Source organism: Chenopodium quinoa, unplaced genomic scaffold, assembly GCF_001683475.1.
Source record: "Chenopodium quinoa cultivar QQ74 unplaced genomic scaffold, ASM168347v1, whole genome shotgun sequence".
In the NCBI taxonomy this organism is placed as follows: Eukaryota; Viridiplantae; Streptophyta; class Magnoliopsida; order Caryophyllales; family Amaranthaceae; genus Chenopodium; species Chenopodium quinoa.
In genome coordinates, this window is record NW_018742763.1 from 2880179 (window position 1) to 2893851 (window position 13673).

The following is a 13673-nucleotide window of genomic DNA, read 5'->3' on the forward strand; positions in this document are numbered from 1 at the left end:
AATAATAGAAGAGGGAAGTAGGATCCCACTAATAAGAAGGACAATATTAGATAGGACATAAAAGAGACAAAGAAGAATTATCACATTGTTTATTTTTAAGAGAAAATGATTAACGGTTAAATCCAGCTTCTAGATATTTGAAATTTCCAAATTAAGCATAGTAATCCAAGTATCAAGCCAGAATAGAGCACTAGTACCATTATCAACTTTTCATATATGACCATGAAGTAGGAGGGGATGAATTTCAAGATTCTTTTTTCCAAATCTAAGAGTCCTTTGGTTGAGGACTATATAGTCAAAAAAAGATTTGTGAGCTAGATATTTAGTATGTAGTGACAAAACAAACCCATGGATTTTTTGGGTAAGAGATTATATTAAACTTTTATGTTAACTTTTAAGAGCTTTTCTAAGGATGGGTAAATGTTTAGCTTATACAACGGGTCTACAAGATAAAAATGATACTATTAATTTGTGTATGTTTAGGATAAAAATACCCCCGTCACATGGTCTAATGAGATGATAACACATGGCCTAACCAATAACTGACATGTGGTACCCAACTCAACCAAAAAAGACCAATATGATTCTGGCGCATGTCAAACAGAAAAAGATACATACATGATGATGAAAGCCTCAAAAGCCCACAAACAGATAATAAACTCGTATATATGACGCCACAACCTGAGAGACATGTCACTCAAGTGTAGGGGTCGCCAATCAAGGTGCGCCTTATTAAAACTTTAAAAGCACGCACTCCAAAATAGGGATCTATCTTGATAAAAATATTGATTTTGACTAGTTAATGTTTAGATCATTAAAATTTTCAGCATTAAACACTTTAAAATGCCCAATCATTTACTGATGGAACAAGTTACATTGAGTTCAATATTTCCGTTCTAGATTACAAATTTGATCTTCAGACGTGAATATTTCAGTGAAAGAATATTCAGTGTTTTGCAGGTGATCATAAGCGCAGTCGCGACATTTTGGATTTTGGTTTTTTTAAGGACATCAAGAAACTCCGAAACAATTTAGATTTGTGGTTCTAGTCTGCCAAATAACTAATCCTAAATCAAGTTAGCTTAGATTTTATGGAGAATCTTATTGAATAAAATTCAAAATCCAAAAATTGAACTTAACTTTAGATTGAATTGAAAGGAGTCAAATCCAAACTAAATTTGAACTTTCATCCCTACAAATAGTTGAATGAGATGTGCAGTGAAAATAGAGAAATTGATGGTGAAAATAGAGTAAATGACATTCATAATATGTTGTGGCGTGATTTATGCGAACCATTTTATAGGGTTGTGGGCAGGAGGTGTGTCTACTACGGCGTACTTTATTGATGGATCATGGAGGAAGCAAACATATAAGTCCGGAATGGGATGGTGCACAAAGATTATAGAATTTGGGGTTCCGTGTTACTTGGGTGCCTTGGTTCAATCAACTTTATAGACATAGATGATTGTTTATCTTGAAGGTCTACAATGGGTAGCCAAGCAAATACTAAAGACTGTTAATATTCTCACTGACTCGTTTTCTATGGTCCACATTCTTTGGGAAGAAATGTGCGATGGACGATTGATAGTATTCGACAGGCAAGCAAACCCTTTAATTGGTACAACGTTCACAAGGTTTCTGGTGACAAGGTTGATACGGCGCACGGTCTTGCTACTACAACCATTTTTCTTTAGTTCTATTGTCAAAATAATAATAAAGGGTGAAAATAATAAAAGAGAACGTGGAAATAGAAAGAATGACGGTCATTTGAACAACACGTTCCATTCAAAACTTGAAAGGGTTAGTCAACCTAAAAAATTTAGTCCAACCTATACGGTTCATCCCGCACCATTTTAAGGTTTAAAGTTGTAAAAGAATTTTTGAAAGGTGACTTATGACAAAAAGAAATTTATCAACCATTACTTTGAGAAAAATTTTCTTTTATTTTTATAAAAAAGAAGACGGTTATTGAGAGAGCCAGTTAAGAGTAAAGGGCACAAATTATAAATGAGCAAGAAAATATCAAATAATCAAGAAAAATCACCCTTAGGTGCACCATCATTGCACCGATATGTATATAAAAGGTTCACAACAATCATATCCCATAAACCTATTGGAAAATGATGAATAAAAGGTTCATAACAATCATATCCCATAAACCTATTGGAAAATGATTGTAAATGGAAATAACTTTTTATATTTTTTCATTAACAAATCGCCGAGTACAAGGTAAACATATATCGTATTTTATTTGATATTAACTGCAAAATCTTTTATCATTGTGGAATTTCTACACTCTTGTTAGGTATATAAATCAACCTAGACACCCTAATTCTTTGGCCGTCTTACCATAATCTACCTGAATAAGCAACCTTGACTAGCATAAAAGGATGTCAGCCATCTTCAGCTTGTGCAAAGTAAACCTACTACTAATCTTCTAACTTTCATATCTATATGAATGGTACCAATTTACAAGTTCTCAATCAGATGGTCTCAACAGATCTAACCAACTAATGCACAAAAGAGATCATCAAACCCACTGAACCGGCTTATGTTTAGATCATGTGTCATCAACAAAATAAAGCACCAGCCATTTCTTCAACCTACCTAAACTAAACGACCTCAGACATCTACTATTATTGATATACTAATACTTGGTATAATCGACTCTTTCCTGCTACTTTTCATCATTTGGACATTACAGGATATATTGATCAATTTAATACAGCTGAGACTAGTCCGCCAGAGCCGGTGATCAGTCTCTATCTTCCCACTTCCCATTCAATGAAGAATATGAGCAAAAGGATTTTGCGTATCAAACTACCTGAAATTGAGCACAGTTAATAGCCAGTAATAAGAATCAGAAATAATTGCGAACAAAATAATAGTGTGTGTGTGTGTGTGTGTGTGTGTGTGTGAGATGGTAAGATGTTTACTCATTGTTTTCTGCTAATGCATCAAAAGTCTTCAACCTTTTTGTTGAGCGCAATCTACATGTGACCTCTTCATCATCTTCTTCACTGAAATTCTGACCAGAGAATTCTGCAAAGATCAAAGTGAAACAGAAAACTTCAATTAAAAAAATGAAATCACACTTTTCCAGGGTTCACTTGACTTGTATGTTAAAGAGTAATGGTTCAGTAAATCAATAACATTAAAGAATAAGATATTATCTAGTAACAATGACACAACATTGGTCAAACCTAAGAAATGCTGCTTACAAACCTTCAAATTACTAAAAAGGACCATGTACAAGTAAAGAGAAGGCTTCCCAATTCAGCATTATATAGACCAACAAGCCACCAACAACACGAGGGGGAAGCAGGAACAAAAACATGTAATTAATTATCAGATATCTCTCCATCTTATAGCTGGTCAGAAAACTGGGATAGTAGGTCACTCAGCATCTTACTTTTCATGCCATTTGACTCAGAGCGACAACTTCTCTTTTGAATATTTTTTTAGTTTAATTTTGTTTATTAAATAAAATATTGTTTCTTCAATTGCTGAACAATCTTATATATTCATTTAAACTTTCCTGATCCCTAAATTAACAATAATTGCCCATAAACTTGACTTGTGAACCACAATGTTTCAATTTAGTCCATGTGATAAAACATTGTATATAACATTTTGCAAATCAGTACATAAGAAAATCAAGGCAGTAGCCACACAATGACATTAACGATTATACTTCAAGAAAATAATGCCATACTCCATTCTAAAACAATAGGCTATACTTCCTTTTTGTGATAAAATTTTGTGAACCCTAACCTTTAGTTTCTGTAATTATAGTAAGATAAAATTAAACATAAATATGTCTCACTCAAGATGTACTTCACAAAATACTCAAGATGTACTTCACAAAATAATTTTGTACAACAAATTTTAACAATCTTTTGGTTAAAAGTAAGCTTTAACCATAAAAGTTAAATGCAATATAGCCTCTATTGGACCAAACGAGCAACTGAATATTTCTTTGAAGAGAATCATTAACATTCATGTAACAGTCATCCGAACTGTCAGTCATTCAGTTTTGTGTTGTGGACTAATGCACAAGCATGGGTAGCAAAAAGTCATGCTTTAACAGCAATAAATACATATGCAATATTCCTTCATGCCAATGGGTCTGTATCAAAAAGTAATTGGCATATGAAATATCCTTTTTAAACATAAGCTAAAAGAACAAGACTCCTAAAACAGAGTAAAAGGTGTCAAAATTACCTTCACCGACACTTGAATCACCAATAGTTGGACATACAGGAAAACTGTCTGATATATTTGCTAATGTACATGTATATATTGCCCTTCCCTCGCAGTTCCCGGGCTGATTATCAAATGAAGTGTCTCCCTGCATAATTTGATGGTCTCCACTACTAAAATGCTGAATCCACTGATTTTGTAGGAGGCGGCGACACTTTCTTGCTTCTTTTGGGGGAGGTTCACCCATTCCATATTTGATCCTCTGCAAGCAACAATGTTGATAGATCGTAAACTAAGATGAAAAATAAAAGAAACTAGTGGGACATAATGGATTAAATTGAACTGCAAAAGTTATAGGGATAGGAGGATGCTGGCCCAACCCAAAACAAATAATGATAGGGTATGTTCGTCTTTTACATGTACAGCAAATATAATCCAGTAATCATAGATCGTTAACTACATATACTTCCTCATAGCAAGTGGCTGAACTCTAAATTGTTTAAAAAGATAAATTGTCATTCATAGATGGTTACTAGAACTAGGTTCCTATGAAACCAATCCAAAAAATACCAAGTTGATAAACACCATGTATCTGAAATAATAGGAGCACATAACTTTGACTTTTAATAGCCTTGTGCATTATGCAATACTGTAATACATAGTAATTAATTTTCAAATAAGAGAATCGATAAATAATTTTACAAAAGACAAGGGAAATAAAAAATAAAAATAAAAAAATTTCATACCTTATCTTCTATATGAGATTTATTATGCTTGGAAGATTTCATGGGTGAAGACTGCTTCATATGTGAAGTCAAACCACTTGAATTCAATGATCTGTATAATTGTTGTACAAATGAGGCTTCAATAGACTTCAGATATATACTATGTTTTTCATCTGTCCACTCAGAGGACTTGGGTTCCTTTTCAAATAATTCCTGCAAAACATAATAGGTTCGTATTTTAGATTTAGAACATTGTTATAGCTATACAGCGAAAATAAGAACGAGCCTGTCATTGGAAACAACCAAATTCCATATCACTACACCTAAGCATCAATCGATTTCAAACACATATATTAGAATACAAGTATAAAACTAACACAAACGATTTATCTACTATCGCACAAAGAAATTCGAGCTTGCAACCAAAGGCTCCTTATCATAACCTCGAATTAAGGGTCCCTCTTCGTCATGAATGAGGAACTTCTAGGAAAAACCTTTTGAGTCGTATGTTACAAAAAAAAACCCACTACAATATGTATCTCTAAACCTTATCTTTTATTTTTAATTTTGATGTTTTGTGAGGGCAAAGAGTGAAATTTCGCTATGAGGTAACGCGAAGCTAAGATTTTGCTCAATCAATAATCAACTCATCATAGAAAATGAACAAAAGGATCCACTCTGAAGGCATAATGTTTACATATGAGTGTAAAGTGAGTTATTATAACTTAAAATTTCAGATTTTCTTCAATCTCAAAAAATAACTAAATTAATTAAAGTTCAGCAATCAAAAGCAAGGAAATAGTGATCCAAAATACATCAAAAATGTTATACTCAAATAATAAGAGTCAACAACACTAGCAAAAACAATATTCATTACAAATTTTTACTAGAAATATATTTCAAGTATAAAAATCTTCATTTAAAAAAAAAAAAAAACAATAAATCAAGTAATAAATAAATAAAATCGACAGCTAAAGGTTTCATTTAACCATCAGATTGATCGATTAAACAGACTAATAAACAAAATTCACCTAAAATCAAAAATAAAATACAATCAAGTCACAAATAAATCCATAATATCACCGACAAATTACAGAAAATCAATAAAAAAAATCCAAAAAATTTAACATCTGATTTCATCATTTAACCTAATCCAAACTAGAAAAAAAAAATTAAATAATTACCAAATAAAAATAAAAATCAGAGTCATGCAAAATAATTAAAAATCAACAAATCAATACAAATAAGAAAAATATATACCAAATTCGAAATTTCTTCTTGCTCAACACAATTAGAGAGATCACCTCCAGTAATTCCAGAAGATTGGGAGCTCATGGAACCCTCCATAACTAAATCTACAACAAACAAAAACAATTTACAGAAAAAAAAAAATAAAAAAATCGGGAACGTAAAAGATATTTGATACAAAATTGTAAAAAATATAATTATGATTTATCCAAAAATCTGGAAATTGAATTGTAGAAATTGGGAGAAAATATGATTTTATTTTATTTTTTTAAAAGGAAATGTAGAAACGTAGGTTTGAATGGCGAAGATGAAGATGGAAAAGAGAAGAAAGAGGCGGTTTGTGGGACAAAAAGAGCAACCCAGTTGGCATCGCTTTTTACACGTGTAAGATTATTGTCACTTATATTACATGCCAGTTGTGTTTGTGTTTATCAGATATTTTTATTCTGACTAAAAATATCCTACGGATTTAACTCCTTTGCAAAATATCTTCACTTTTTCATGGGAGAAGGAGATCCATATCATGATTTTCGTTTTTTATTTATTTAATACTATTTTGTCATTTGATATTTTTTTTAATGATATTTTATGAGATGTTTGAATTTTGATATTGATTGGTATGATAATTTGGAAGTTACTTTATTGGAAAAATCTTGTGTCGGATGTTTATCTAAAAAAAAAATGTCAAATTTCGATCATGTAATTGACTAAGTTTATCGATCAGCAAGTTTTGTGGCCACCTTTAAAATAATTAAGTAACTTCTATAATACTGAACAAGTAACCCCTTTAATATTGACCAAGTAAACCCTATAATCCTAATCGATTAACTCTTTTAACACTGACCAAGTGACCCCTTTAATACAGACCAAGTAACCTTTATTATACTAACGAAATAACCCCTATAATAACTGGTCACACGGTACTTTCTGTGTTAGTTTTGTCGAATATTATATCATTACAATATTTTAAAAAAATTAAATTCAATGAGATAATTGAATAATAAACTTCTTTACATTAAGACATGATTTATGTTGGTTTTGATATAAATATTACAATTTTGGAATACAAAAGACTTTTATTTAAGAAGTAAGATACATAGAGCGAAGTAGATTAGAAGCGTCTTTTTGCAAGATTGTGCCATAATCTCTCTAGAAGTGAAATATAGGAAAACTTGCTATCGATGTAAAAGGATATATATTGGTACGTCGGAGTAGAATACAAGAGGCAACATAATAATATGTTGCATGATTGCCTTCATGGTAGATTTGTTGGGACTTGAAGGTCGAGAAAGCATCCAAAATATTCTTGACATCATCCATTAGCAGCTGGTGCTTCCACGGGCAGTAACAGTGACCTTGCATAATATTATTAACTATAAGATTATCACCTTCACTAAAGATATAGGTGATATTAAGTTCCTTAGCTAGGAGGAGGCCATTACGAAAGGCAATAGTTTAAGCAAGAGAAGTCAAATAAATATCTAAATTATAAGTACGATTAGCAATATGATTCCCTAAATTATCCCTTAGAACTATACCAGCAGAGGTTAAATTATAAAGGGCATACCCATCAAAACTGAGTTTATAATAGGCCACAGCGGAGGAGATGGACCAAGATATAAATGGAAACTACTTTATGATTGATTTCATTTATTTTAACTAACTTTTCATTTACTTTTTAGAAATGAAACTGGAAACTACTTTATAAAGTTGAAATATTATGAAAATGCCATTAACGACACAGAAAGCATGTGGACCGTTCGATTTACATGATACCGCTTTTAGGTTTTGCGGTGTCTGACACTGCGCAAAAACAAAACCTGCAAAAAGATCGCATGCATAATATTACAACTAAACAAACTAACATACAATTATTGAAAGCATAAACACATAAAGGGAAGAGAGAGAAAGTAAGGATAAGACTTGCTCACCCTTGACGCGTGCTTCTCACGAACCCCGAGCACGAACACGGAAAGTCCTAGACCCGCAAGTGCAAGCCCTCCTTCGTCTCACACCCACGCGCCCAAACCAGCCCCTACCTCGTAGCTTAGACGAGGCTAGACCAAAATAAACTAGAGTATTACGAAATTAAATGCTTTCTCACTTTTGGGAAATACCTTATTGAGTTCAACACAAGTGAATAATCCCATTATTCAAGGTGAGTATTGTAGGGAATTTTTCAACTCAACTTTGAGCCCCACTGTGATCATGCTTTTAGGCATGGTGGCTTCCAAAGGGAAAGAAGCTAGAGATAAAAGAGTCGCCAACAAGTTTTAGGAACTTGTAAACCGTTCACGGGTGTGAAGGTTACACCCCATTGTTTCGGAACCATGACTGGATATTAGAAGATGATGGTACGAATCCAACCTAAACAAGATAGAACCCTCCCTAAATCGACATCTACTTAATTCTTATGATATTCATGTGCGCTTTTCGATCAACATACATTCATCAAATTAATCCTAAGTATATTTAATCTACATTGGTTGATTATTAATGCACAATCAAATCTATTATTGGTGATCACTTGAATTAAAATCATATTAGCCTAAATTCGATTTATTAATTATCTTATTAGGCGTGATTTCAAGTACAAATTCCCTTTAAACCTGCAAGAAGGGCTTGATCAAGCAATAACAATCAATCATGATTAATAAAGCAATGTATAGTTGACAAAACAATCATCATCATAATATATAATACCATCAAAACATAATTCGCAAGATCCTAAGCATGATACTAGACGGCTTAATAACAAACCCTATCATGTCACTAATAATCAAGATAAAATCTTTAGCCTAAACATGGTACTAGGAACATGATAATAGAAATATTAGTTAACACCCTAAACATGATACTAGAAATCATAAAAGCATCCTAACATGATACTAGGAATTACATAAGATTCTAAGCATGATTTCTACATCAAAAGAATAAATAAGAAATCGAATTACTCACTTTGAGGCCTTGTATCCCTTTCTAACAATAGTAAACTTCAAGAAAGATTAAATCAAACAAACAAATCAAATAATAATTAAAATATAGATTTGGGACCAAACCCTCAGAACTATCAACCTTTCACGTCGAGGTCGAAGAAAACTTCGAGGTTGGCTCGGAGTATTTAAGTCTCGCAAAGGAGGTATTTTGTTTGTTTGGGGATAGTATCAAGGATGTGTGTTTGGGATGTGTTTAGCCTATGCTAAGAACATTAAGGATCAAGAGAGAGAGAAAGAATATTAAAGAGGGTATTGATGATGATTGTTGGTGATTGAGCTTGTTGATGATCGAAAACGGGGGAAAACGACCTCTATTTATAAGGAAAGAAGAGGGTTGAAGGACCAGAAAAGAGTCAAAATTTGAATCACAATAAAACTGGTTTCATCGCGGCATGACAGCTTTGTCGCAGCGCGATAGACAACAGTTTTTGCGGTTTTTGTTTTTATTATAACTATTGATCCAGAAATCAGAATAAAATAAATAATATATTTTTAGAAATCTCTTGAAGTCTACTTTCTAACCCAATTAAAATAATATTGATATATTTTCTAGAATAAAAGATATGATCGAAATAGTGGGACAGTGTCAGTTTTGGATAGAGTTTGGTATTTCGTTCATATCTTTTTCGTTATAACTCGAAATTGGGATTATGATATATCATTGGAAAGATAATTTCAAGGACTATCCAACCTTCTAATATTTGGATAAAAAATATTAGGTACGAAAATCATATCTGAATGTCTTTAAATTCGAATAGAACAAGGATTTTCAGAAAGAGGAGTTTTATTCAATTTCAAACTCTTTGATCTTTAACTTTCAGAAAGGATAAATTAGAACATTCTAGAGACTTCTAGAAGTTCCTAATGAATCCTAATTGGTTTAGGATTAGGGTTAAGGTATTGAACCCTTACATAATCATTGGGTCGTAGGTAAGGTGGACCTAGGCTTGGTTTAGTATTTTGGCCTTAACTTATTCATTATAAGTCGGACTTGGGCTTATAATATATCGTTGAAAAGCTCTTTTCAAGCCCCATCTAACTAAAAAATAAATGGACCAAGATCATGGACCAAAGTAGACTGGTATAGATGTTTTCATAAAGAGGACACGAAATGAATGATTTTCAAAGACACGAAATGAATGATTTTGGTCTAAAACACTTAAGGAAAGGTTATAAATGGTCAATGCTAAAGGAAACTTCACAAGACTCTTCAAATCTTAACCTAACTCGATAATCAAAGACGTGAGAGGTACTCATCACTGGGTTTGGTTTTTTGGGGAGACACAGTCAGGTGTTTACAAGTATTTATAGGGAAATGCTCCTAAAAACTTCAATCATCTTCGCATGTGGGAGAAATGATAAGTGTGAAAAAGTAAGCAATTAATTTAAATTAAATATCATAAACAATAAGCAAATTATAGGTGGCAATTTAAGGGAGGGGTTAGGTAAGAACCACAACCCCTTCCCTTGGAGAGCAAGCAAACCGCCAACTCACCATGGTCAACCAAAACCTAACCGGCCTCAAGGCTTGCCTAGTTGGCGGCCTTGCTCTCGGTTGGGCCTGCTAACATGCCGCAAGCCTCGCAAGCTAGCGGGCTGCTGCTAGGCCTGCTCGCGTGCTTGCGGGATGGTGTTAGCACTGCTAGCAACGGCCTGTTTGCATGCTTGCGTGCTGATGCTAGCGCTGCTAGCTCGCCCAGCACGACAATGCTCGCAAGGCCATGTGTTGCTAGCTAGCTAGCTCGGCCAGCATGCCCGGGCAGCGTACATACGTGGCTGCTGGGCTTGCGGCCGAGGCTAGGCCAATCCGAGGTTAGGTCTTGCGCGATGACTTGTCATTTTGACTTATTTTCTCATCTCATCGATTCCTTGAAACGACTCGACGTTTGACGTTCGACGCTCAACTTTGACGCTTTAAGATCGAAATCCGACATCTTAGTTCATAAAATATCTATCGACTTATTTAATCCTTCGGATTAATTCGTCGCCTTTGTTCAGTTACACAATTGGGTGTGACCTAAAGGGTTCAGTCAAGAGCAAGCTGTAATATTAGTTGTACTTTAATATTACTGATCGGAAGCGGCCTCCAGCTAGGCATTAAGATCACTTGACCTCACTGAATAATTAGCTTTCCTAATAAATTCCGAACCCTCTATTGGAATAATACACTTGTTTGAAGGACACTATTCCTTTCAATCTCCCACTTGTCCTTTTGGACAAGTGTGCTGTATGTGTATACCCTTTTTCCTATTTCACTTAATGCCTCTTCATGAACTATAAGGTAAGATTCATCGTTATTTTTATTACGTCCAGAATTGTTTCTCGATTTCCGAGTTCGACTTCCAATAAGCAAATGATTTCTAAAATCCATCTTAGCACGACCATGCCTTTTCACAGTCTCGCTCTTCGAGAGGCCTTGTAAACAACAAAGACATGTTCCCTACTATTAAATAGGGGGACATTCCCAGTCTTGCATTGTTAGCTTCCCTTATTATGAGGCTCTAGCCATCTGAGTGTTGCCTTTATAATCCCCTTGTACGCAGACGTTTGACAACATCAAAACGGACTAGTACTCAAACAAGAGAACTTACAATACTCAAGGTTGAGGAAACAGGTTTCGATAGCAATAATGAGTAATATACTTATGAAGATTGTTAAATCTCTTAAAGTATTCTCATAGGTCGATCCGGTATAGTTCTAAACTAATACCTGTGCAAATGATTTATGACATTCTTATCCTTGTAGCACAAAAAACAGTGCTATAAATCACACTACACACTAATCTCGCGCGGTCATTAGTTTTCAAACTTTCAAATGACCTAGATTAGGGATAGTTTCGATATGATATTCAATGTTCACTTAATAGGTGTTTCTTTATCCAAGAAATTGTTTTGACACCCTATTTTAAATATTCTCAAATCGAATGGACTCATTGTTTAATTCTATACCATAATTAAAAAGAAATGGAATAATAATTTGCGAAAAATTAAAATTACTCCATATATGAATGGTTAACTTTGTGTTTTACATTAAGATCTCCAAAACTTAATTAAAACACATTAACAGGGAAACTAAAGCCAATCTCCGACATGCCTAATTCCCATTGCCTCAATGTGCTTGTTGTGTTTCACTTGAGGTAAAGGTTTAGTGAGTGGATCGGCTACATTGTCATCCGTTCCAATCTTGTAAATTTCGATTTCACCCTTGGTCTTCCATTCCCTTATCATGTGAAATCGCCTCATGACATGTTTAACTTTCTGATGTTCCCTGTGCTCCCTGGCCTGAGCAATAGCCCCACTATTATCACAATAGAGGTCTATTGGTCCCTTTATTGAGCATAACACTAAGTTCACCAATGAAATTACAAATACAAACTACTGCCTTTTTAGCTGCTTTTGAACATGCCATGTATTTGGCTTCAGTTATAAAATTTACCGTCGTGCGTTGCTTAAAACACTTCCAACTGAACGCTCCTCCATTAAGACAAAACACGTATCCTGATTGCGACTTGAAGTCGTCTTTGTCAGTCTGGAAACTCGCATCGGTATAACCTTCAACAACCAAGTCCTTACTTCCACCATAGACCATAAATTTATCCTTGTTCCTTTTCAGGTACTTTAGGATATTCTTGGTCGCAGTCCAATGTGCCTCTCTTGGTTCTAATTGGTATCGGCTCTTAGCATTCAAGGCGTGCGATACATCTGGCCTACATATCATGGCGTACATGATCAATCCAATAAGTGCTTTGGCTTAATCCAATCATCCCCTTAGATCTATCCCTATAGATCTTGATGCCTAATATGTACTGCGCCTCTCCTAAGTCCTTTATTGAAAAACACTTTCCAAGCCAAGTCTTTAAAGACTCCAGCATTAGAATGTTGTTTCCAATGAGCAATATGTCATCGACATATAAGACAAGGAATGCGATGTCACTCCCACTGACCTTTTTGTAAACACAAGACTCATCTGGATTCTTGATAAAACCAAACTTACTAATGGCTTCATCGAATCGCAAATTCCAACTCTTGTTTGCCTACTTTAATCCATAAATAGATTTCTTAAGCTTACATACCTTCCCAGCATTGTTAGGGTCTATAAAACCTTCGGGTTGTGTCATGTACACAGTTTCTTCTAAAATCCCATTAAGGAAGGCGGTTTTTACGTCCATTTTCCATATTTCATAATCGTAATAAGCGACAATTACTAGGATAATCCGAATGGACTTAAGCAAGGCGACTGGCAAAAAGGTTTCATCATTATTAACGCTGTGAATTTTCCTGTAAACTTTTTCCACCAATCTAGCTTTGTATACATATACATTTCCATCTTTGTCGGTTTTCAACTTGAAAATCCATTTGAAATCGATAAGTGTATAACCTTTGGACAAATCAACTAAGTCCCATACTTTATTTTCAAACATGGAGTCCATCTCATATTTCATGGCTTCTAGCCATTTAGTAGAGTCGGGTCTTGTCATAGCTTGTTTGTATGTTGCTGGCTC

The 13673-nt window shown here is 34.2% G+C and overlaps 1 protein-coding gene across 2 annotated transcripts; it reads right to left on the reverse strand.

The window, feature by feature from the left end:
* Positions 1–2222: 2222 nt before the first annotated feature.
* LOC110724410 lies at positions 2223–6599 on the reverse strand. 2 transcript variants are annotated; one of them, XM_021903831.1, is made up of 5 exons: positions 6189–6599; positions 4950–5141; positions 4225–4465; positions 2973–3042; positions 2223–2824 (listed from the first exon to the last, which is right to left on the reverse strand). In XM_021903831.1, exons 1-5 carry the CDS (start codon positions 6273–6275, stop codon positions 2821–2823), a joined length of 594 nt encoding a protein of 197 aa, XP_021759523.1. In that variant the 5' UTR covers positions 6276–6599; the 3' UTR covers positions 2223–2820. The 2 variants fall into 2 exon arrangements, with proteins under 2 accessions (XP_021759523.1, XP_021759522.1); XM_021903830.1 differs by having other exon boundaries at positions 2937–3042; positions 6189–6594.
* Positions 6600–13673: the final 7074 nt, after the last annotated feature.